Source organism: Microplitis demolitor, chromosome 10, assembly GCF_026212275.2.
Source record: "Microplitis demolitor isolate Queensland-Clemson2020A chromosome 10, iyMicDemo2.1a, whole genome shotgun sequence".
NCBI classification, from domain to species: Eukaryota; Metazoa; Arthropoda; class Insecta; order Hymenoptera; family Braconidae; genus Microplitis; species Microplitis demolitor.
Window position 1 is genome coordinate 10,888,787 of NC_068554.1, and position 27,640 is coordinate 10,916,426.

The 27,640-nt window shown below is 28.2% G+C and overlaps 1 protein-coding gene across 3 annotated transcripts; it reads right to left on the reverse strand.

Annotated features, from left to right (window-relative positions):
* Positions 1-1,434: 1,434 nt before the first annotated feature.
* Positions 1,435-27,532, reverse strand: LOC106693138 (TBC1 domain family member 12-like). Of its 3 annotated transcripts, none has more exons than XM_053742409.1 (3): positions 26,546-27,532; positions 25,555-26,465; positions 1,435-2,946 (listed from the first exon to the last, which is right to left on the reverse strand). In XM_053742409.1, the coding sequence occupies exons 2-3, from the start codon at positions 26,232-26,234 to the stop codon at positions 2,016-2,018; spliced, it is 1,611 nt and encodes a 536-aa protein (XP_053598384.1). In that variant the 5' UTR covers positions 26,235-26,465; positions 26,546-27,532; the 3' UTR covers positions 1,435-2,015. The 3 variants fall into 3 exon arrangements, with proteins under 3 accessions (XP_053598384.1, XP_053598383.1, XP_053598385.1); XM_053742408.1 differs by having other exon boundaries at positions 26,564-27,530; XM_053742410.1 differs by lacking the exon at positions 1,435-2,946 and adding an exon at positions 20,861-20,933 and having other exon boundaries at positions 26,564-27,519.
* Between the last annotated feature and the right edge of the window lie 108 nt (positions 27,533-27,640).

The following is a 27,640-nucleotide window of genomic DNA, read 5'->3' on the forward strand; positions in this document are numbered from 1 at the left end:
GATCACACACAACACTTATGAACTATATTATAACCGGATAAACATATGAAATGCAGAAATTTTTTACTTTAAACATTATGTAAAAGTTATCACTACAATAGAAATTATTTCAAAATTTATAGTAACTACTATAGCTTTCACCCTCTTACTGGAATATTGGTAACATTTACATCTTATTAATGAAAAATTTAAATTTCACAATGTTATGCATTTCATCCAAGTTTAAAACGTTATAATTCATATATTCAATAAAACTGAGCTTCTAAAAAACAAGAACAAATACTTCAATGCGAGTAAACAAGGTGTTTCTTTTAAAAATTTATAATACGTAACACGACGAAAAAATGTTTTTTTATTGACTGATTTTCTATAATTCAATATACATGTATATGAGTTGTAAAATTTATGTGTCATCCTCTAAGAATATGTGGAAGTAATAAAAATATTCTTTTTATCTCAACGGGTACTTCTATCTCCTTTTGATAACTCACTAATACAAAAATTTTTTATAATTACTTATTATTTATCATCCCGACATTTTGTAAAATAATAAAACATAAAGATGTAGCACAACTTAGAATCAATGGAGTACATCAAAATGCAAGAATAGGTTAGATTATGTTCGAGTGCTTGTAAAAACGTTATACACTGAATATATTCATCACATTGAATTTTTATCACTAGCAATATAGTATATGAATTGTGATTCTATTAGCATAACTTGATCTAACCGTGCTATAATACACCAAACAAATACGAAAGATTACTTGAATAACACTTGAGGTTAAAAAATACGAATTTCAGAATGAACGTGATTCTTGGTTTCTTTGATACAATACTAAATTAGGTTCCACTATGGTATCACATAGAGTTCACTTTGGAATCATGAAATAAATAAATTATGAACTTTTTAACGAGTTCACGTATTCAAGATGATACAATCCTGATTCGTTTTCTTCTGACAATCAATTTTCAATTTTTCAATATACAATAATTCAATAACTGTACAAATGAAAAATTTCATTGCAAAACAATTATAAATGACTAATGTAAAAGAAAGGAAAGCTCAAAATAATTAGTTGAAACGATAAGAGAAATGTACATTTCGTCACAAAAATTGTGAAGCACACGCTGCATTCATAAAAGATAGTTATTAATCCGTGCTATTAAAATGTTACGAAAAAATGAGATTACGTTGAATGAACTAGTATTGTTAAATACTTTTATTAAATTTTTTATCTTTTCAATATGTTATTCAATTTCAAGGTCTGAAATTATACAAAAAAAAAGCATACAATTTTACAATGATGTTGAATTGAATGGTATTTTTTAGAAATCTTTGTAGAAACTCAAATATATATATATATATATATATATATATATATATATATGTAATAGAACCAAGTTTTGAGAACACGATTGCGGCTACAATTCTTACCGGATCCTAATGAAATTTTTCACACTTATTTTATGGGCGAATAGCATTATGATAACGTTAGTCCGTCGATGGACCAGAAAAAAAAATAGTCGTTTCAAACGAATCACCCTAATGTATATGTATATCAAGTCACGGCATAGAATGCATTATTTTATTTGAAAAATCGTAATTTGATCGAACCTGCCAGTAAAATAACTTCGTGAAAAACAATATATGTGATTCAAGTAGTTAATTATTGCGAAACTGATTACAAGTAGATTTTAATGCTTGTTTTCGTAAATAATTAGTACGTTATTGAAAATCAATCAGTCTCCCAGCAATTAGCTTGTCTCATAATGTATATATTATTTTTTGTAGCTACTTTAATCGCAGGTTTTATAAATGGAGATTCTTTAATAAAAAATAACTCATTCGATGGAGTTACTTGATTAATAAACTGAGAGTTAAATGCAAATCTGTTATGCTGCATAGTCTCAATAAAAATACCACCGATTGTTTCATCACCATTATCGAATTGAGCAATTGTAATTATAATTCCAAATATTCCATTTCCATCATAAATTATAGAATCACAAAATTAAAATTTTTTTTTTGTTTGACAATCATATTTTACGCTATTTAATTTCATTTTTTTATAACATTTCATACATGTAGGTTCATAACCAGCTCTATTTAGTGCAGTACGTTCATCGTCAGTCGGTGAACGATCTGTACATTTCCCTAAACCAATCAATCTATTTTTATCACTATCTTTTCTTTCAATAGGTATTTTTATTTGTTTAGCAATGAAGTGTTTCGTTTTCGAGGATACGGTATCATCGTATACAGTAGAAATTAAAAATTTTTGTGTGAGAAAGCGTGTTGCGATTTGCTCAGCTCTAGCATATGGACTAGTTACGTAGTCCATAATTTTTTTATTCCATGATTCAAAAATAAATGCTTCATGTACCCATATTGGACCCCAATTCCGTACAACTTGTACCAAATGTGTGAGCGAGTGCATATTAAAAGTCATATTTTCAACTCCAAAATATGTTTCAAAAAGTCTCACATATTCTTTTAGTAACTTTTCACACCGATTTAGATTATGCGATGTAATAGAATCACTATTCAAATAATGAATTGCTTGTGACAAAAGTGCCAGATGATTTACATATTTTGTAGGTAATACACTCTGCAAGCATACTGGAGCATAATCCAACCAATTTCTCCACTCTGATGCCTTCCATTTTTGATGAGTTGTTATAGACCTTGGTGTTCGTGATCTACAAGATAGAGGCGTAATAGATAACAGGCATTCATCAATTAATTTAACATTAGTGGTACTTCCAGCATAATATGGTCGTTTTGTATTTTTAAATTTACCAAGAAGTAATTGCGTGTGTCGTTGAATTACTCCAAGATAAACTGCATGCATTGCCTCTACAACAACTCCTTTGCATACATTGAATAATGGTAAAGCAATCAAAAATGAAATATTTTTTACTCCATGCCTCGTTTCTCCAGTTCTAAAAGCATAAGCCATACAACATTTTTAAGTTAAGTTATTTTTGTTTGAATGATTAATTTTTTATAAAAATTAAAAAAATATTTTAAGACATTTATGAATAATTATTTTTGCTGAACTATCGTACAGTTTTTGGTTATGAATCTCATATGGTATTGGCTGGATTTATTTTTTATTTAAACATAATTATTATTATTACTATTATCAATAATAATAATAATTAAAATTTTTTTTTTGTTTTTTAGAACAGAATACAATTATTCGAAAATGAAAGGATATGCCCTTATCGCCAATGCCCAGGGTAGTTATTTTGTCATACCTACAAAATGCCTATTCAAGTTGGATTGAAAAAACAAATTTCAACATATTACTGATGAAGATATGAACTTTGATAATTTGTGTGTAAGAAGCAGTACCTATAATTTTGATGGAATAAAGATCATTGATACAAACGGTATTCTTTTCATTAATCTACTAATATAATTATTAAAATATGTAAATTGTTTTAATTCTGTATGAAATTAATTTTAGTTGATGAAATTAATCAATAAACAACATTATCAAGTTTCTTTTTTCTTGAAAAATTGATTATGTGTGTAATTTTATATTTATTTATATGAGTTTTTTAAAAACCTCATTACACTTGATTTTTATTCCCAAAATAATATATTTATAATTTAAAACATTATTTTTAGATGACCGATTAAAATTGCGAGATAAATACGAAAGCCAAAAACGGATTGTAATGGCAAAAATTAATTCTAACAGTCCACAAAATTCAACATTGCAAAAATGTAGAAAGACTTATAAGAAAGAGGTTCGTATTAATCTTTACCTAATTATTCAAAACTACCAATAAATTTTAAAATATTAAGTAATGGTTACATGTAAGTTAAATTTGAAATTACATTAATATAGTATTTTTTTAACAAGAACAATGTGATTTAATGAATTATACTTTATATTAACATTATTTTCATAAATAATGTATAGTTAATTAATTATTATTATTATTAATTATTTATATATAAAAAAACGGTCGAATCGCGGTAAAAATAATACAACACCATCACACATTATTGTCAATATATTTAGATTAGATTATAGATTTTTATTTAATGCTAGAGGCTTTTTTTTATATGTGTTGTTAGTATTCAAAATAATTTGGTCTTTGCTTTTCAATAAAATCTTTCTAATTTTTTTTTTCTTCATATTTTGTCATTAACCGTTTACTAGCGATACTTATAGGTTTTTCAAATGTTTTAAAAAAAATTTTTTTTTTCTACTAAAGTAGTAGATAGAAAAAATGTATGCGTAATTTGAGATAACTTTGTTTTGTATAAAGTCGTTTCTTATATCCAATCGTTTAATTAATCCGTTTGAAATTCAAGGATTTAGTTTACATTTAATAGGTAAAAATTAATTAAAATATTTAATTTATCAGAATGCACAAAAAAAAGTGCAATCAGCGAAAATTCAAAGGTCATCTGAATACTACAGCGTCATGTTGTCTCCACGCAACACTGAAAGTAGCAAAATAAATGAAAAAAATGATTCAGTCTCAAATACTTATATCCAAGACAGTGAAGAATTCGAAGACCATAGAGAATCAGATCACAGTCAAAGTGACAATGGAACAGAAGCGGATGAATCAGATCCTTTGGTAAGTTTCAAAATTTTTAGTTTGTAAAGCAATCACACATAATAATTAAAAACAAAAAAAGAAAACAAAATAGTTTGAAAAATTAAAAAGTATACACATCGCACTCTTATGTTATAACATTAAAAATGGAAATTTAAATTTTACATACATCTTTATGAACAATTGAAGCGTAAAATACTAAAAATAATAATAATAATTCTAAAAAATTAAGTTTACTGCTATATGGACAGATGACGACATCAGCACTTGAAGGGTTGACTATTTACAGATGAGTGATGATGTTAATTAGTTACAGACAAATAATATAAACTCTTCAATTACAACAGGAAAATAAAAAATTTCAAAACTAAAAGAAATCAATTTTTTTTGGCGATGAAAAATTTAAAAATTCATTAAAACAATCTTTATATATATATATATATGTGGATTAAAAAAAATCGACAATTTTTTTTTTTATCAAGGAAACGATTCAACCTAGTAACTCGGATCGCAGGGTTTTTAACGATATCTCTAATTTATCAAAATCGACTGCAAGTCAATTCCATGTTTTGCAAGAAGAGAAGTTCAAGAAGCTAAATCCGTTTAATGTCAAGGTCGCAAAAAAACTTCAATTGCTTGAAAACAAAATCAATAGCATTACTGAGAGCCTTAATAATATACGAAAAATTGGAAAAACGACATCTCAATGCAAAAAACTTTTAGAAGAATCCAATGTCATTGAAAATAATGAAGAGGTAAATTAATATTTCCGAAAAAATATAATTTTATCTTGGTTTCTCTACGTCTATATCTATCTATCTATCTATCTATCTATCTATCTATCTATCTATCTATCTATCTATCTATCTATCTATCTATCTATCTATCTATCTATCTATCTATCTATCTATCTATCTATCTATCTATCTATCTATCTATCTATCTATCTATCTATCTATCTATCTATCTATCTATCTATCTATCTATCTATCTATCTATCTATCTATCTATCTATCTATCTATCTATCTATCTATCTATCTATCTATCTATCTATCTATCTATCTATCTATCTATCTATCTATCTATCTATCTATCTATCTATCTATCTATCTATCTATCTATCTATCTATCTATCTATCTATCTATCTATCTATCTATCTATCTATCTATCTATCTATCTATCTATCTATCTATCTATCTATCTATCTATCTATCTATCTATCTATCTATCTATCTATCTATCTATCTATCTATCTATCTATCTATCTATCTATCTATCTATCTATCTATCTATCTATCTATCTATCTATCTATCTATCTATCTATCTATCTATCTATCTATCTATCTATCTATCTATCTATCTATCTATCTATCTATCTATCTATCTATCTATCTATCTATCTATCTATCTATCTATCTATCTATCTATCTATCTATCTATCTATCTATCTATCTATCTATCTATCTATCTATCTATCTATCTATCTATCTATCTATCTATCTATCTATCTATCTATCTATCTATCTATCTATCTATCTATCTATCTATCTATCTATCTATCTATCTATCTATCTATCTATCTATCTATCTATCTATCTATCTATCTATCTATCTATCTATCTATCTATCTATCTATCTATCTATCTATCTATCTATCTATCTATCTATCTATCTATCTATCTATCTATCTATCTATCTATCTATCTATCTATCTATCTATCTATCTATCTATCTATCTATCTATCTATCTATCTATCTATCTATCTATCTATCTATCTATCTATCTATCTATCTATCTATCTATCTATCTATCTATCTATCTATCTATCTATCTATCTATCTATCTATCTATCTATCTATCTATCTATCTATCTATCTATCTATCTATCTATCTATCTATCTATCTATCTATCTATCTATCTATCTATCTATCTATCTATCTATCTATCTATCTATCTATCTATCTATCTATCTATCTATCTATCTATCTATCTATCTATCTATCTATCTATCTATCTATCTATCTATCTATCTATCTATCTATCTATCTATCTATCTATCTATCTATCTATCTATCTATCTATCTATCTATCTATCTATCTATCTATCTATCTATCTATCTATCTATCTATCTATCTATCTATCTATCTATCTATCTATCTATCTATCTATCTATCTATCTATCTATCTATCTATCTATCTATCTATCTATCTATCTATCTATCTATCTATCTATCTATCTATCTATCTATCTATCTATCTATCTATCTATCTATCTATCTATCTATCTATCTATCTATCTATCTATCTATCTATCTATCTATCTATCTATCTATCTATCTATCTATCTATCTATCTATCTATCTATCTATCTATCTATCTATCTATCTATCTATCTATCTATCTATCTATCTATCTATCTATCTATCTATCTATCTTATCTATCTATCTATCTATCTATCTATCTATCTATCTATCTATCTATCTATCTATCTATCTATCTATCTATCTATCTATCTATCTATCTATCTATCTATCTATCTATCTATCTATCTATCTATCTATCTATCTATCTATCTATCTATCTATCTATCTATCTATCTATCTATCTATCTATCTATCTATCTATCTATCTATCTATCTATCTATCTATCTATCTATCTATCTATCTATCTATCTATCTATCTATCTATCTATCTATCTATCTATCTATCTATCTATCTATCTATCTATCTATCTATCTATCTATCTATCTATCTATCTATCTATCTATCTATCTATCTATCTATCTATCTATCTATCTATCTATCTATCTATCTATCTATCTATCTATCTATCTATCTATCTATCTATCTATCTATCTATCTATCTATCTATCTATCTATCTATCTATCTATCTATCTATCTATCTATCTATCTATCTATCTATCTAATCTATCTATCTATCTATCTATCTATCTATCTATCTATCTATCTATCTATCTATCTATCTATCTATCTATCTAATCTATCTATCTATCTATCTATCTATCTATCTATCTATCTATCTATCTATCTATCTATCTATCTATCTATCTATCTATCTATCTATCTATCTATCTATCTAATCTATCTATCTATCTATCTATCTATCTAATCTATCTATCTATCTATCTATCTATCTATCTATCTATCTATCTATCTATCTATCTATCTATCTATCTATCTATCTATCTATCTATCTATCTATCTATCTATCTATCTATCTATCTATCTATCTATCTATCTATCTATCTATCTATCTATCTATCTATCTATCTATCTATCTATCTATCTATCTATCTATCTATCTATCTATCTATCTATCTATCTATCTATCTATCTATCTATCTATCTATCTATCTATCTATCTATCTATCTATCTATCTATCTATCTATCTATCTATCTAATCTATCTATCTATCTATCTATCTATCTATCTATCTATCTATCTATCTATCTATCTATCTATCTATCTAATCTATCTATCTATCTATCTATCTATCTATCTATCTAATCTATCTATCTATCTATCTAATCTATCTATCTATCTATCTATCTATCTATCTATCTAATCTATCTATCTATCTATCTATCTATCTATCTATCTATCTATCTATCTATCTATCTATCTAATCTATCTATCTATCTATCTATCTATCTATCTATCTATCTATCTATCTAATCTATCTATCTATCTATCTATCTATCTATCTATCTATCTATCTATCTATCTATCTATCTATCTATCTATCTATCTATCTATCTATCTATCTATCTATCTATCTATCTATCTATCTATCTATCTATCTATCTATCTATCTATCTATCTATCTATCTATCTATCTATCTATCTATCTATCTATCTATCTATCTATCTATCTATCTATCTATCTATCTATCTATCTATCTATCTATCTATCTATCTATCTATCTATCTATCTATCTATCTATCTATCTATCTATCTATCTATCTATCTATCTATCTATCTATCTATCTATCTATCTATCTATCTATCTATCTATCTATCTATCTATCTATCTATCTATCTATCTATCTATCTATCTATCTATCTATCTATCTATCTATCTATCTATCTATCTATCTATCTATCTATCTATCTATCTATCTATCTATCTATCTATCTATCTATCTATCTATCTATCTATCTATCTATCTATCTATCTATCTATCTATCTATCTATCTATCTATCTATCTATCTATCTATCTATCTATCTATCTATCTATCTATCTATCTATCTATCTATCTATCTATCTATCTATCTATCTATCTATCTATCTATCTATCTATCTATCTATCTATCTATCTATCTATCTATCTATCTATCTATCTATCTATCTATCTATCTATCTATCTATCTATCTATCTATCTATCTATCTATCTAATCTATCTATCTATCTATCTATCTATCTATCTATCTATCTATCTATCTATCTATCTATCTATCTATCTATCTAATCTATCTATCTATCTATCTATCTATCTATCTATCTATCTATCTATCTATCTATCTATCTATCTATCTATCTATCTATCTATCTATCTATCTATCTATCTAATCTATCTATCTATCTATCTATCTATCTAATCTATCTATCTATCTATCTATCTATCTATCTATCTATCTATCTATCTATCTATCTATCTATCTATCTATCTATCTATCTATCTATCTATCTATCTATCTATCTATCTATCTATCTATCTATCTATCTATCTATCTATCTATCTATCTATCTATCTATCTATCTATCTATCTATCTATCTATCTATCTATCTATCTATCTATCTATCTATCTATCTATCTATCTATCTATCTATCTATCTATCTATCTATCTATCTATCTATCTATCTATCTATCTATCTATCTATCTATCTAATCTATCTATCTATCTATCTATCTATCTATCTATCTATCTATCTATCTATCTATCTATCTATCTATCTAATCTATCTATCTATCTATCTATCTATCTATCTATCTAATCTATCTATCTATCTATCTAATCTATCTATCTATCTATCTATCTATCTATCTATCTAATCTATCTATCTATCTATCTATCTATCTATCTATCTATCTATCTATCTAATCTATCTATCTATCTATCTATCTATCTATCTAATCTATCTATCTATCTATCTATCTATCTATCTATCTATCTATCTATCTAATCTATCTATCTATCTATCTATCTATCTATCTATCTATCTATCTATCTATCTATCTATCTATCTATCTATCTATCTATCTATCTATCTATCTATCTATCTATCTATCTATCTATCTATCTATCTATCTATCTATCTATCTATCTATCTATCTATCTATCTATCTATCTATCTATCTATCTATCTATCTATCTATCTAGCTAGCTAGCTAGCTAGCTAGCTAGCTATCTTAGCTAGGCTTAAGATGTTCTAAGAAACCTCTCCAAAAATTAGCTCGATTAATAATTTTCAAGAGGTCACTCACGAATTTTTAAAATATAAAAAATTATCGAAATTCGGATTTTTTTGTTCAAAATTTTTTCTTTCTCGTGGCAGCTATAGTTTATATTTATGAAATCATGACTACTTTTCAATATTGAAATATTTAAACGTCGCTCTAGAATTTTGAATGCTTTCGAGTACTGTCTCTTAGACGTTTTAGAGTGACCCTTGAATATTAATAATAAAGCTTCTCGATTTTTTCATCATCAATTTGTGTCATAATAATTAAAAATGTAACCCGAAAAATATAAACAATAAGTTATTTACATACCCTACTAACACGTGTTTGAGCAAGACCCCTAGCCGCTAGTGTCTTTTTCTTCGTATGTCTTCCGCAAGATCATGTTTCAAGAAACCTATGTCAAGATTTGTGTATGTCTTGCTCATGGTATCGTACGCAACAGTAATAAAGATATCTTGAGCACGGCGCAATGAAAAAGTGTCTGACCTATTTCTTGCATCCGTATAACTTACAGTAGGTACTTATGCATGGCTCGCTCAAGATCTGCTGAAGACTCAAGGTCAATTTTAAGCCTTGAGCAGATCTCGAGCAAGCCATACGCAACCATCATCAACTATAGTCTTACTTCAGAATTGAATTATAATCTGGTATGAATTTCTTGTCTAAGGCTTGCAGTAGGCTTGCAATTGAAATCTGGTCACAAGTATCGGCAGCAAGACACACACATAGAAAAAGACACTAAGTTTTTTTTAATTTTTAAATTCAATTTTTTGGTTTTTTTGCTTATTCAAAATTGACCCAATTTTATTGTTGAAGACTGTACTGTATATTTTCGATTATGCAAAAGTAATATTAAAGTGAAATAACAATAATTAAGTTGTACAAAAAATACAAAAACCAATTCAAAGAGTTAGTTACATATTATCAGTTAATATTCAAAATTCTTCAGCGCCGTTGAAATATCAAAATATTGGGCTGAAATTTTCAGCATAGTAATAATTTTACAAATATAAGCTATTGCTGCCACGAGAATGAAGAAATTTAGAAATAAAAAATTCGAATTTCAATTATTTATGATATTTTTAAAATTCGTGAGCGACCTCTTCTAAATTTTTTATCAAGCTGATATTTGAAGAGGCTTCTTAAAACATCTTAAACCAAGAAATTTTCATAAGAGTCTCGAAAAAAAAACGGTCAGTTTTATTGGGTAAACCTAATGTATATAATCGGATGTTTAAGAAAATAACAATTGCACACCTCAAGCGTGAAAGCGCTGAAGGTGCTTTATGGTCGCTCTAAATTTTTTGACTCATTCACTCACATAAAATTATCTCTAGACTTTTTAGATTACACTAAAATAGGTTAAATTTTATACCAACATAAAGACAATTTATTAAAGAATAATTTCGACCCAATATGAAGTCGATTAATTGTTCAATTAATTAAATATAAATTATTTTACTCTCAGTGACACGAGTTGTCAATTGTGGTGTATGAAACTTGGTAAACCATATAACTCTCGATAGACAAAATTAATCGGCCTAACTTTTTTAACTTCCCGCTACAAAAATTGTAAATTTTCAAAAATTCGGGAACTTATTGATTTCGGTCCGATTTTCGAAAATCTAATTTCTATCAAATCTTGACGTTTTGAGGTCCTAGGAAGCTATTCTGACTAATTTCACGATGATGTCCGAGTGTATGTGTGTACGTACGTATGTATGTATGTAAATACCTGTATCTTTTGAACGGGTGAACCGATTTTGAACTTTAAGGTTTTATTCGATGCGGCTTGTCAATATCTTGAAGCCGAGACAAAATTAAACTTGATCGGTACCGCTCGTTCAGAGATATTCCAAAAATAAATAATTTTCAAAAATGTTTTTTTTTTTTTAATAACTTTAAATTTGGCCGATAGATTGATTCCAAAATCTAATCAGCTGTAAAGTTTTATAAGCCGCGTCGAATGCCACCTCAACCATCAAAATCGGTTCATTTGTTCGAGAGAAACCGTTGACGAAAGAATTGAAGAAAAAATTTTTTTTTGGTTTTTTTGAAATTTCTCAAAAACGATTGGATAAATCAATTTCACAATTTTATCAGCTTTAGAACTTAATAAAACGCGTCAATTGCTACCTCAATCGTCTTAATCGGTCAATTAGTTTCAGAGATATCGTCGGAGAAAGAAATGTGAAAAAACGGTTTTTTCGAAAACAATGGAATACAAAAGTATTTTCGAGCTCGAAGAGCTCGAAAACAGCGGGAAGTTTTAGGGCTGGCCCGCAGGGTCATCCGACAACCAGATTTTTTTTATTATTTTTGTATTTTTGATCACAAGAACCCTATTGAAAATTACTGTCTAAATCCTTTTAGTTTAATTGTAATTAATTAAAAACGTAAAATTGATTATTCACGAAAAGTTTAGCGACCATTTTTATTTTTACTATTGTTATTATTAGGAAAGTAAATTTTTTTTTTATTTTTTTCTCCCCATCAACTACTGGCAGCAGCTTTAGTGTAAAACAGTAGGATTGAAAAAAAAGAGCGATATCTACAACAAAAATGCGGGATATTTAAAGAAAATTTATATTAAAAAAAAAAATTAAACTCGAATAAAGAAATAAAAAAATCAAATTAATAATTGAAAAGTTTAATAAAAATTTATAATAAAAAAAAGTAATGATTAAAAATAAAATGAGCGATTGAGGTGTGCAATTTTGGATTATCCAACATTTTTTTTTACGTCTTCTGACTTTATGAAAGTAGCGAACGATGCGTTGTAGAAAAAATTAGCCGTCATATTTTTGTAGGGAATTGAATGCTGAACGAAAGAGTCACTTATCTTTTTTTGATAAATTCATCTGTTGAAAAGTTATTGCAGCTGGAAGTCAAATTTATAGTAAATATGAAGATTTTGCACACCTCAAGCGCAAAAGCGCTGAGGGTGCTTTACGAACGGTTTTTTTTTTTCGACTATTTTATTCACATAGAATTCTTTCTAAACTATTATTCTAACACCAAGATAGGTAAAATTGTATACTAGCATATAGGACATTTATTAAGGAACAATTTGAACCCAAAAATAACTCAATTCATTATTTTATTCGTTGAAAATAAATTATTTGAACTCAAGAAACCATTGCTGTCAATTGTTACGTATGAAAGTTCGTAAGCACGATAGCTCTCGAAGGAAATAATTAATCGGCCTAACGTTTTTTTTATTGTCTTTGTATTTTTTATCACAAGATCCCTTATGAAAATTACTATCTGAATCCTTTTAGTTTAATTGTAATTAATTAACGACGTAAAACAGAGTATTCGTGAAAAATTTAGCTGCTATTTTTACTGTTATTTTTTTTTTCATTGGTTCTCTATCAACTACTGGTGGCAGCACTAGCGTATCAATATGTTTGCCAAAAATCAACATCTAAGATAAAAGCGGGATATTAAAAAAAAAATGTTAGTAAAAAAATATGAAACTTAAAATAATAAATAAAAAAATGATGTAACGGGTAAAACTGGGGTTGATTTCAGCTGCCAATTAAAAGTTATTAATTGATAAGTCGGAAATGAACCAAATCAGAACCAGAAAAGACAAAACAGTAAATAGACAAATAATATCTGAATGCAAGGAAATTTAATGATTAGCCAATAAAATATCCCAGAAAGCAAAATTAGAAGATATACAAAACTACCCCTTTGGCTCGGTTTAGCTCGCCGGAGTCCAGGGTTGAAAACAAAGGGGGTTTTCAAAAGATAGACAATATTAAATGTAATACTTTAAAGTTTATTCAAATCAAACCTTTACATAGGCTTCGAGCCCTTGTTCTACTACCTTTACAATAAATGATTACGGTTTTTTACGTACACACGGTTACGCGGTCAATTCCCATACACACACAATTTACGCGGACTAGTAACGCGGGTCTACCCCTCTCCCGGATGCTTCAGGGGTGTCTGGTCGACTTCCCCGTCGGCCCTGCACGAGTTCCCCTTCCCTGAGGGTAAGCGGATGGTCTCCGTCAAACCCCCACCTACACGGCTAGTTCTACCTACCACCCCTTGGCAGAAGGCCTCAGAGTGGGGACCCTTAAATCTCCCCGAGAATCAAAATTTCGCTTACCTTGGTCCGGTCGGACTCGGGGTAGTCGAAGTTCCAGATGTTGTCCAGGGAATGGTCTTCCTCCAGAAAACGTCTCGGGAGACTAAGTTGCCAATACCAGCTTTACCGAGCGCTTTTATTACCTGAGCCATCCGTCCCACATACGGAAAAGGATAAATTTATCGCCACCTAGTGTTGCTGTCTGAAGCGTAGTGATCGAGAAATTATTCTAAGTCCAAACCGACAAAAATCAAAGGAAAATAAAATAATGATGAAATATTATTCACGAGATTGAATTTCTTCTAAGTTTTTGTGCTTTAATATCAGTGAGAATTGAAAAATATAATATAAAGAATGATTCGGAAAGAAAAAGAATGTGTTTAAGAGTTTGAGCAAACATTTGATTACGGAGGAATTAGCCGTACTCGCGAGCGAACGAAAAGAGAATGGAAGAATGCGCGATTAAAATACTAAGTTAAATTCAACTTTCTTCATAATTTTATTTTATTTTATATTTCTTTCGATCTCTGTGAATCTTTTAAAGATTCACATGGAATTATTTTTCACGTTTTTTTTCCTTTCCCTTTGACTTTGTCGGCTCGGGACTTAGAATAATTTCACTCCGCGCGCTTCCATATACTCATACTTATTCACTCGTATAACCATAATATCACACAAAATCTTATAAAAAAACTTAGTAATAGTAATACACAGCCATAGTTACAATAAGTTAAATAGTTATAGTGATAGTTTAGTATATTCAAAAAGAAATAGAGCTAAATGTTCAATCATGTAGTAATTAGTATTAGATAAATAGGTTTTAAGTACAAAATAGTAGTTATAATAAGTACCATAGTTTTAGGTTTCGTTAATCGTTACAAGTAGCATTAAGTAGTCATAGTTATTAGAATAAGTACCCTAGTTTTAGGTTTAGTCGTAAGTAATAATAATAATAGTAATATATCACAAATAGTAAATAAGTAGTAATTAAATAGTAGTCCTAGTTATTATAAAAAAGTAGGTTTTAAGTACAGTAATAAATAGTAGTTAGAATAAGCATCCTAGTTATAGGTTTAGTAGTTAACAAGTAGTCATAGTATAAGAAATAGTAGTAATTTAGATAAATAGTAGCTAGTATAGTAGTAGATATAAGGAATCAATAGTTGTAAGAATAAAACAAAAAAAACGAAACGGGTCCGCCCCAACTGGTCTGCCATCACAATGAAATGAATTATAATACTGTTTAAAATTTTCCAGATTTTACAAAAAATCATATTTTCGCTATTGAAGCTTATCTAACTTTTAAACTAAAGCGAATGACAATTTCGTTAAAAAGTTTCTTAAAATTTGTTTAATAAGCTTTCATTTTCAACCATATTGTATGTTTTGACTATTTCTTCCAATAACTTGATAGACTTGAAAATTTAAGTAAAATAAAGAAAATTACTATTTATGGCTTTAATAACTGGTTACCTGTGATTTTCACATCATTTTATTCCGTTCTCTTTATTTGGTAGCTATTAAAATAATTTTTAAATCTCACTGCTACACCATTATCGGAAAATTTGCATTCTATCAATTATAACTTTACAAAATTTATAACTTCTTCAGAACGCCTTTAAAGATTCTGCCTTCCATTCTGGCTGCCAGATGCCTTTTTATTCAATATTTATTAGAAATTTTTTAAAATTATATTTATTAAAATGTGTACTTAAGTGTTAAAACGATGAATGTGATTTAACATAATGCTAATAAGCAAAAATTTATTTTATAATAGAAGAAAAATGTTAAATATTAAAGTACTAAATAAGATGGGGCATAATGTTAAAAAACATGAAAATTTAATAGTGACTTGAATATTAAAATAGGTTTGAACTTGAAAATATTTATGAAATTTCTACTTTTGTTTATACATTTAATAAAGAAAAAAATATAATTGCTCACCAAAACCAATACTTAATTAAAAAACAGTATATTGTGTGACAAAGGATGAAACAAGACGATTTCAGACTAGGATAAGGTTGGCTGCCCGAGCCGAGGCTGACATCACCCGCAGTCTGAAATCGTGTTTTATCCTGAGTAACCCACTATATTTTTCATGATTACCTGCATCAGAACTTCAAGATTTAGTGTCAGCAGCCAGTAAGAAACAAGTTTATTTCAACCCGATGATGCGAAGAACTGTTTGAGAACGACAAATCTATGATTTACAGATTAAATAGTTCAATGTCACTTATTAAATAGTAAAGAAGACAAAAATATTTTTTTCAGTAATTTTCTTGGGAAGAAACACGGATGTTTCTGCCCACTGTACGAAGGTATTTGTGAATTACGAATTCGCTAGCAGTTGTTCGCTAGTATCATGAAAAAATTTTTTGCTTATTGTTTGTTAAGAAATGATGACAATTTACAAAATGTTAAAGTTATAAGTTTATCAATCAACATTTTATACCTTTTTATACCTTATAGCTTTCGATTTCCATGTAAATATACACTGTTGAAATAATTGTTTCAATTTTTCAAATATAATATATAACGTAATGAACATATTTGTTTTTAAATTGTTATTACAAATATAGTATAGCATTTAAAACGCACGCTTATGACTTACAAATATACGCTTCGGATTTTAACAATCATGTATTTGAAAATTAAAAGACGTGTATTTAAAATTCAATATAAAATTGGCAATGAACTTTCAAACATAAATGTATGTGTTTATTGCGTTATATACAATATTGTGAAAATTCAACAAAAAATTTGAAACAGTGACTTTGATTGCCAATCAAAGCTGAAAGGATCCTTTTTCGCTTCGAGACTGATATCTTATTAACAAATTGTCATGCAAGGAAATAAAAGCTGAATAAATTTGCTGACAGACCTATAATTTGATTGAGCTGAAAAAAATGTCCTCGGCCCGTGGACCTTTCGAAAGAAAAAGAGAAATGTAGAAAATTTTAGTCTCGCGCTATTTCTCATGATTGTACGATAACCGTAGCTCCAAAAAATTGTAATTGAAAGATCATGAAAGTAAAAAATTTACAGTCTAACATTCTTTTTTTAAAATCTCGATTAAATTGTTTTTTACGAAGATGTTGGGAAGATGATGCGGAAAACAATTAGAGAATGAAGTATTTAAATGTGGTGACTAATAAGTAATAATCAAATCCAAGCCAAAGACTTAAATAAACATCAAATATAAGTAAACACTGGGAAATATAAATGAGTTTTTGTTTGATGTATGAAGTTTTTTGCTGATTACGAATTCGTTAATACTTTACCGTAGCACGGACCTGAAATTGGCTTATTCTGACAAACTGTAGAGACACTGAAACTTGGAGTTTCGATGCTGGTATCATGAAAAAGTCATTATTTCGTCACAAATTGAAAATATTATAAAATTATTGAACTTTAAATGAAGTATTCATAATAAAATATTATCTGTGTCTACGAATATGAAATGATATGAAAAGTAGAGTGCCCGTTATTTTCCAAATTAGAGTTATTGACTCGACCATAATCTAAATCATTTGTTTGTGACTCCAAATGAATAACACAGTTTATTCCTTTTCCGTTTAACCCTGCCTAAGTAATCATACTTTCACATTTTAGTACAATAAAAAAAATTATATTACTTACTTGAAAAAAAAAGTGTACAGCTATAACTAATACAAATTTTGGATGTACCTGAAGATCAGTACGTTTTTTGCACAACGAAAAAAAAAAAAAAATTTGATAAAAAATCTACTGGATGAGTAGATTTTAGAAATGTTTCACATATAGATGCTGGTATGTCAGCCGAAAATCTGAGGCTACCCCCAACCTTCGGAACTACCCTTAAGCAGTGAAATTATATCATTTTTTTTCATTCTCGTTTCGTTTTCAGATACGTAATTCTTGTAGGTAAATTACCGGTCTTCAAGAAAGATGTCTTATGTTTTTTTCGTGAATCTAACTATTTAAGAAATATCGAAGCTGAAAGTTAAATATATTTAAAAAATAATATTTATCGTATAAAATTCTATAAGTCTTCAGTAAAGAAATGAATACTTACACACTATCCATTATTTTGTCAGAAATCCACTGTTTTACAAAAAAGATCTCTTGTGTTTTTTTAATGAACTGAACGGTTTAGGAGATGTTTATTTTCGAAATAAGAAGAATTTTCTGTATCATTAGAGCAAAATTTTAAGTTCTTTTGCGAAAATTTTCTTTGAACTTAAAGCTTACATATCTCTTAAACGGTCAGGTTTATTAAAAAAAAATAAGAGACATTTCTTGTAGAGCAGTGAATTTGAGATAAAATAATGTATAGTGCGTAAGTATTCATTTTTTTGCTGAAGAGTTATAGAATTTTAAACGATAAATATTATTTCTTAAATACATTAAACTTTCAGCTTTGATATCACTTAAATGATTGGATATACGAAAAACCCGTGAGGAACCTTTTTTGAAGAGCGATAAATTTCGTACAACAGCGTGTATTAATTATAGCTGTACACTTATTTTTAAGTAAGCAATAAAAATTTTATCATTATACTCAAATGGGATAGAATCATTACTTAGACAAGATTAAACACATTGGAATAAATTTTTTTAATAAATTTTTATCATTACTTTTAGGTAACAAATAAATAATTTAAATCATGGCCAAGTAAAAAAATCTAATTTTGAAAATAAGGGACACCGTAATAAATATGTATGTGATTGCATTATTTAAAAATCTCATTACAATTAAATTATTTTAAATTTTTCAGAACTTTGCCTGCATTTACAAAGTAAAAAAGAAATACAATATGCTCCTAGATCTTCGGATGATATTTCGATTTATTTGAAGTCCTGGTTAAGCGATTGTTTCAAAGAGTGCCGCAGGAAGTTGAAAAAATCATCCCAAAATGATGGAAATCGGTAATCCTTCACCATATCCAAAAAAAAAAACAAGTGGAATTTTTCCTGGATCAAATAGTGGGAACATCGGAGGGGATGATTTTTTTTGTTTATAACGTATGTACTGAAAATTTTATTTAATTATTTCAAGTATATATTAGAGTCCTTCATTACTGGTAAAGAATTAATAAAATTTTTTTTCAACGTCCCGCTAAGAAAATTGTAAATTTTTAAACATTCGGGAAGTTCTTGTTTTCACCTCGATTTCCGAAAATAGAGTTTTCAGCTATTCTGACTATTTTCAGAATGATGTCTGAGTGTCTGTATGTGTGTGTGTGTGTGGTGTGTGTGGATGTAAACGCTATATAACTTTTCAAGTAATGAACCGATGTAGATGGTTAAGGCAGCAATCGAAAGAGCATGCTGAGCATCAACTTTTTGGAAAAATTCAGATTATTTAATCAAATAGACTCGAAAATATTGGCGAATTACGAAAAAAACAATTAAAAAATTTTTTTTTTATTTCTCAGAAACGACTTGTACGATAGACTTCAAAATCTAAGCAGCTCTTTAACTCAATAAGGCGCGTCGATTGTCGCCTTAACTGTCTCAATCGGTTAATTTGTTCAAGAGAAATCGTTGGAGAAGAAAATGGTGAAAAACCCTTTTTTCGATTATCTTTGAAGTGAGTTATCCGATCGATTTCAAAATTTAGTCAACTTTGAAACTAAGTAAAACGTGTCGATCGACGCATTGAACATTAAAATCGGTTGATTAGTTCAAAAGATATCGGCGTCGACAAATAAAAAAAATAACAATTTATCTCGTTTTTCCCGGATAACAGACTATATTTTACCAAATGGTCAAAAAATCATACTAGCTTTTCATCTTCATAGATTCTTTCGATCACCACGAAATGTAACGCAACTCGTTCTTTAGTTTAAATAATTTTATCATCGGGAAAATTGAAGAAACAGCGTTTTAACATTTTTCTAGGATATCTTATATATTACCTTGAATCTGACTGAAAGCTCATTTTAATCCTTATTTTGGTCATGAACATTGATTTCTGCCTGAATACACTTATTTTATTGAAGATAATCGTGAAAAAAAATTTAAGAATATCTTGTTAATTTATTATTTTTGATAATTTAATAATTATAAATTTCCAAACTTAAACATATAACTTTAACTTGTGTGTGCTTCAAAAGTTAATAGAAAACAATTGCAGTGCAGAGTGTTTACGAGCTTGAAGAGCTCGAAAATGTATTCACAATATTAACGAGGTTTCGTAGCTCTAAAACCACGGAAAGTTTTGGGGCTGGCCCGCAAGGCCAACCAATGCCAAGTTTTTTTTTTGTTCATACACGGAAAAAAATGATTTTTTAACTTACCATTTTTTATTTGTCTCGAGGAAATTTTAACTTACTGACGGAAATTTTTAGTACTATATATTGAAAACAACAATTTTCTTATTTAATGTTGGTTTTCATTTCATAAAAGAAAATTATTCTTGCACCAAGAATTTTTTTTTTCTTTGTAAAATAAAATACAATTTTATTTAAAAATATGCATGCGAAGATGTTGAAAAATTATACGTATGCATTTTTATTAGTATTAAATTTGTTTCTTTTTTTTTTTAAATAAGAAATTTTCGATTGATGAATAATTTAATTCATTAAAAATTTACTTGATAAAGTTAACAAATATATTAACTGTGTCATTTTTTTTTTTTTTTTTTTTTAGAAAATTTGAGATCAAGTATTGTGCCGTACTTGCCAAAATTGGAGTTCACCACTACACCGGTAACAACAGTGAACTTGATACGGCTTGTGCACTTTGTCTATCACTGACCCTGAAAATTCGAACATCATTAAAGCTCTAATAACTATAATATTATATAATAATACGATGTTCGAAAACAATAAAAAAAGTTAAATAAATTTATATTTGAAAATTTTTTCAATTTATTTACAGTCGGCTACCCGTCATAAGTCTATCCGTAATAAGCCTCTTTTCCTCAATCAGTTGTAAAAACACGGTGGGTGCAGCGTGGAATCACGTGGGAACACCGTAGAATCACTGTGGGTACACAGTAGAATCATGGTGGGTACACGGTGTAACCACGGTGAGTACACCGTGGAATCGCCGTGGAATCACCGTGTAACCACCGTGTAATCACGGTGTAATCACCGTGGAATAACCGTAGAACCACCGTGGAACCACAGTGGAATTACCGTGGAATCACCGTGTAATCATCGTGGAATCGCCGTTGAACCACCGTGGAATCACCGTGTTACCACCGTGTTTCCACCGTGATTCAAAACCGCCAGGGAGGTACAAAGTTCACCCCATATAGATTAGTTTTTGGTAAAGAAGCGCGATTACCATCAGAATTTTCATACTTAGATGATATTCCTACATACGCAGATTACGTTAAAGAACTCGCAATTCGATTGTTAGAATCAAGAAAAGAAGCAAGAGAAAATTTAGAAAATTCAAAATTAAAATCTAAAGTACGATACGATAAAAAAATAAATCCTGTAAAGTTTAAAATAGGTCAAAATTTATTTTTAGTAAAGAATCAGAGAGATGGTAAATTTGATGATAATTACTTAGGTCCTTATAAAATTACCGAAATCTTTCCAAATAAAAACGATATAGAAATTGAATATAAACCTGGAAAAAGAAAACTCATCCATTGTGACAGAGCTAAAGTAGCTTATAAGTAGTTTAAGTTCCTCTCTCTCTCTCTCTCTTTTCCTCGACAATTTAAAAAAAAACGCATTGCGCGACAGTGCCCTTCCAAAACTTACGCAGGAAACCAACTCGAAGACAAAGACAAATCGTAACCAATAGAAACCCATACTAATGACTTTAACACCCCAGCCAAATACAGAAAGCCCACTACGAACTGTAGGTAAAACAACATAAATAAAGAAGGAATACACAGATATGCACGAAAATGACAAAAACACGAGACCACATCACACAAAGAAAAAAAAAAAAAAAAAAAAAAAACGCACATAAAGACAATACAACATTTAATTGATAAATTTTCGAAATTTTTTTTATATATTTACCAAACACAGCGAACTATAAATAATAGTCAATAATTTCCATAAATTTTTTTTCTCTCAACTAAAATAAACATCAAATAATTCATGATCTGATTTAATTAAATGTAAAAAAATATAAAAAATGTAAGAATAACTACGTATTATTAAGAAAAATTAAAATTTACTTCTAAATAATTTTGAAAGATTGGAAACATAGATATAATTAAAGTTAAATAATTAGTAAAGATAAGAAAAGAATAATAAAGAGAACGAATTAAACGATGCAAGAAATCAAATATTCTAGAATTAGTATAACAATAATTTATAATATAAACCACTTTTTTTTTTTTTTCTAAATTGTTAATAACTTACAATTTTTGCCAGGCTCAAATTTTTACTTTAATTTTTTTTTTATAGATGCCATTTCCAATCAAATCAGACCTTAATCATAATTTTCGGTGGTCTTGGACAGATTTTCGTCAAAAAGGCACTTGTTTACTAGACTAATATGTTTATATGCGTAAATACCGTAACTTACATGAGACAACAAGTCATTGAACATACAAACGGGAATATGATGAATTTTATTATTTTCTCATAAAATTCAATTATTAATGACAGGATCATTTTCTCATGCGTTCTTATTAGAAGAGAAATTTTGTAAATTTTATTATTTTCTTTTAGAATCCAATTGTGACTGGTAAAAATATTTTCGGATACGTTCATGAGAACAAACGGGAAGTTTATAAATTTTATTATATTCTCATAGGATCTAATTATTAGTGACAGGATCATTTCCTCATACATTCTCATCCAAATAGAAATTTTGTCAATTCCATTATTTTCTCATAGAATCCCATCATTACTGACGGAATGATTTCTTCATACGTTCTCATTGAAACAAAAATTTTGCTAATTTTATTATTTTCTCATAGATTCCATTTGTTAGTGACTAAATCATTTCCTCATACATTCTCAACTGAATAGAAATTTTGTAAATTTTATTATTTTCTTATAGATCCCTATAAATCCCGTGAATATTTTATCCCATCCAACCTTATAAAAACTCATTTTTAATAAAAATTTGTATTTTCCGATAGATTCTTATGAAGAATCCCTTATCAGAATCTATGAGAAAATAATTTTTTTAAATACCTCCTATACAATCTCATAAAATTCAGTAAGTTCTATGAGAAGAGGACTCCCGCTTCCCATAGAATTCATTGATTCTCATAAAATTCCTATGAGAATTTATAAGAAGCTATCGGAGCTTATGAGATTTTTTAAGCAGGGATACAATTATCTACGATTGTATATGATTATGCACAATTAGATATAATTATATACGATTGTATACAATTGGATCGGGCCATTTTTTCTATCCAATTGTATACAACTGTATAAAATTTTTTTTTATCGGGCATGTATGCTTACATTTTGCTGAATGCCGTGTTTCACAGTTAAAAACTAAATTCTGACCGTAAGAGTACCACACTTTAAGATACATTCCCATAGAATACCGCCAAACACCGATTTTGGCCGTACATTTTATCATAAAAACAGCATAGTTTGTGATACAGTATCGAAATTTGTGTGAATACCGTAATTTACCCCGGATTTTGGTAATTTACCGTAAAGTCAGATCCACCAGGGTTACGCAGAATACGAAAAATTTTGAAGATACGTTTATAATAGAAAAAGGAAGAAAAAAAACTTTCTATTAATTACATAGGAAAGAATTCTATCATAAATACAATCTAGAACAGCAATAATTAACTTCTCGAACTCGTTGCACAATTTTTTTCCTCAGCCTTTAAAATTTTTCTGATTGAATATGTATGTGTGTTATATAATTTGAGATATTTGTGAATGTCAAAAAAAATCAATTGACTATTTTTAGTCGCACGTATGAATTTTAATCACAATTAAAAAGAAAAATATGATACTTTCATAAAAAATTAATAAATTACTCAAATTTTTTCAATTAGTTCTCCATCAATATTTGTAAAAAAATTCGAACTCAAAGATCAAAATTCAGTTAGGCAGATAATATGATTTAATCAAAAGTTTTCAAATTTTTCAAGCCTGTCGGAAGTATACATATTTTAGCTTACCAGAAATGTTTATTAGACGACGTGACACACTTTCATCGATTCAAAACAATTTTAATACTAGCCCACAGCTTGTTAAATTATAGAATATTACATCGAGCCTCGTTCTTTATGTGTGTTTAGAGTTTTTGTTTGAGCGAAAAGCTTGGAAAAAACAACTACAGGCCCGGCTTAATGTTCGTAAGCTCAACAAGTGAAGTGAGTTAGCTACACTTAAGAGTGGGACGTATCTATACGAATAGGATACGAACGAAATCTCGAAATTGAGATTTTTAATTACATTGTAAATATATATGGAACTCAAATGATAAAAATCTTCCGAAAAAGTTCATCTTCTGCTTTTGGTCAGAAGCTAACAAAATTTCTGCAATTATAACTAATTAATAAATTAGTAGAAATCTAAAATTCGAAAGTTCGATAGGTACGACCCAGACTTAGAGTTAATTTACTAAAATAAAAGTAAAAAAATCTTCATGTTTCAGCACTGAAGATCCTCTAACTATAGCCTATAGAAAAAACAAAAATATCTATCAAATTATTTATCAATTAAAAAAGACATTTACTGCTGGAATAATTAATTTTCAGTTTTTAGTTTTGTTAACTAGTTTAGTTTCACTCGCTGACCCTGACATATATACATATATGATGAAATTTTGTATGCTTTTATGCTATGAATAACCAGCTAAATATTTGGAAAAGATGAGCCATCGTTTAAAATACAGAGTCTTACTTCTTCAGATGCTTGTAAAGAATTAAATATTTTTAAATCAATAAAATATTTATTTACAGTAATAAAATCATTTGATCAAAAGTCCTATCACCAATTTTCATATTTACCCACTTAATACACTTAAACAAATCATCAACTTTAATCGTATCTGGTAGTTTGATTAAAAACTGTGCAACATGCACGAAGTCCATGCTCAATAATTCGTTTTTGTATAGAATTAGAATACCAATAGCAGTTTTAAATAAAAATTCATCGCCATCTCGTACAAAAATATCCCAAATTCGACTTGTCACATCTAGTGGCATTGCTTTAGCATAAATTGTAAATAACCAATCAAGTAAATAAAAATCTGGTGTCAAATTGATATCGAAAAAATGTTTATGTAAGCAAGGTAAATTTCTAAATAATAATTCATTATAAATACCCCAATAATTATTAATTTTAATTTCATTCAATGTAAGGGCTGTGTTATGATATAAATTATTGTTAAATAAATTAGCTAAACAAATAAATGCATCAATAGCATCCATATTAAGTATTAACATGGCTCCAATAAAACTCATACCCTGTACATACCCAATTTCTGGTTTGAAAATACAATAAGCGGCTAACAAATTGTAAAGAGATTCAAATAGTGGTCCGTCTTTTTGGAAAATTTGTAATGACGGAAATGTACGCGTGATATCTAATTTGATTGATGCTGATTCTATGTGATTACTGGTGTTAAACTTTTTTACGCAATCTACGAATATTTCGGCAGTTAAATTTAAATTATTAGCAATGGCTAGGCACCAAATACGTCCTCGAACAGCTGATGGAATTCCTTGCCACCATAAATCATGTACCTCGGTGGTCGATTTGAGTTGAATGAAATTTGGTATTACTTTTTGATACCAGTACTGTAAATTTGACGATAGTTTATTTTCATCTTCTAACTGTTGAGCACGTTTTTTATTATTATCTTTTTGTTCACGTAATTCACGTTTTTTTATTCCATCCAGAATAGCGTCATGTTGTTTACGGTGCAATGATTCTTCTTGAGAATTTTTAGCGGGTAAATTTGGCGGACGCGATTGTGGAATTAATCCTAAACTACCAATTTCATTAGTTATTGTATTTTTACTATTATTAATATTTAACTTTGTTCTTATTGTTGTTCCAGTGAAGACTGTTGTTGATGGTAAATTAAGACGTCGTGATGAAAAAATATTTTTGATAAAATTAATTCTAGGTGAGTCTCCAGTTTTGTCGTGCATTTTTTAAATTTAAACATTTGCACCTTTACTCATTTGTTGTGTGTATATTTTTATAGGAGAATTTTTGTTACGATAAAGTTTAGATTTTTTAGTAAAAATTTATTAGCAATTCTTTCATTTAATAAATGAATGCACAGTATTGATTTTATATTTACGGATGGTTTCTTTTAACATGCAGATTCTTGGTTGTTTGCTTTGCAAAATCATAAAAGCTAACCTTATTTGATAGGTCTGAAAAAAAAATTATAACATATTAGGTTTGGACATTATTAAAGTGATTAATTGTTACTTAATTTATTTTTTATAGTTACGTTATATTTAAGAAATACCGTTTGTCTATATTTTGAAAGCCATTGTGACATTTATGATACTAAGGATGACCAAAACGACAAAACTTTATTTGAACATTATTATATTTTTAAGGTAAAGTTTTTACATAACAGAACTCTTACAACATTTAGACTATTTATCATACTCAGTTTGTACTATGTTATTATCTGTAATTGCGCAGTTTGATATATAATTGTAAAGAACATCATTCCATGAGATAATCGAAAATATAAAAAATAGTTTCGATAGAACTACTAAGGTTTAGTATAAAATAAATATATCTAAGTCTGCATCAGTAAAACTAGTCAGACTGCTGAGAGCGTATTGAGTGTCCTCTTTTCGGCTGATGGTAGGGGTATAATAATCGTGTGTACTATCTGATGCTTTTACCTTTCACTCGCCTTATTATAACCAAATTTAATTGCTAAAATCGTAACTAATTTAAAAACTAAAAATGAACTAAAACTAAGTGCATTTTTTTTTAATTTACAATATTTCATGGATGCAAAATTTTAAATTTGGTGAAATTGATAAGATAAAGTTATTTAAGAAGTCAGCACTCATTTTAGTCGAGAAAAATTTTACGCTGAGAAACAAAAATACTTTTGTTAAGAATATTTACTTGATACAAGAACATATATTCTTGATAATTTTCGAGAATATGTAATTTTGTCTCAAGAATTCGTAGAATTGATGGAAATAATTTTTATTTTGTTTACTAGTAATAAATCAAATTCATATATAACAAAAATAAACTTGATGCTCTTTTCTCGAGAAATTGATAATTAATGATAATAAAAGAAATATTTTGAACGGATTTCTTGAACCAAGAAATTCTTGTTTGGACAATATTATTTTATTTTCTCAGTGTAGAAGAAAACATTTCTCGAGGCACCAGGCTAAGGAAGCGGTTCATGTTGACCAACAAAAGTGGCCGACTGTGAGGTTATTATTTTCATTTTACATTAAGGCTGGGCCGTACTAAACGAATTTTTGAATTTTACTTTTCTTTTAATTTATTAATCAATTGTCATTACAGAAATTTTTAAAGCTTCCGAAAAAATGTGTAAGACAAA

What these genes read in the sequence shown, in the direction of transcription:
- LOC106693138 (XM_053742409.1), bottom strand. Translation starts at nt 26,234, where the DNA reads ATGCACGACAAAACTGGAGACTCACCTAGAATTAATTTTATCAAAAAT. An exon ending in ATTTTCAAACCAGAAATTGG is followed by an intron (nt 2,947 to 25,554) that starts GTATGTACAGGG and finishes TTATGCTTTTAG; the next exon opens with AACTGGAGAAACGAGGCATG.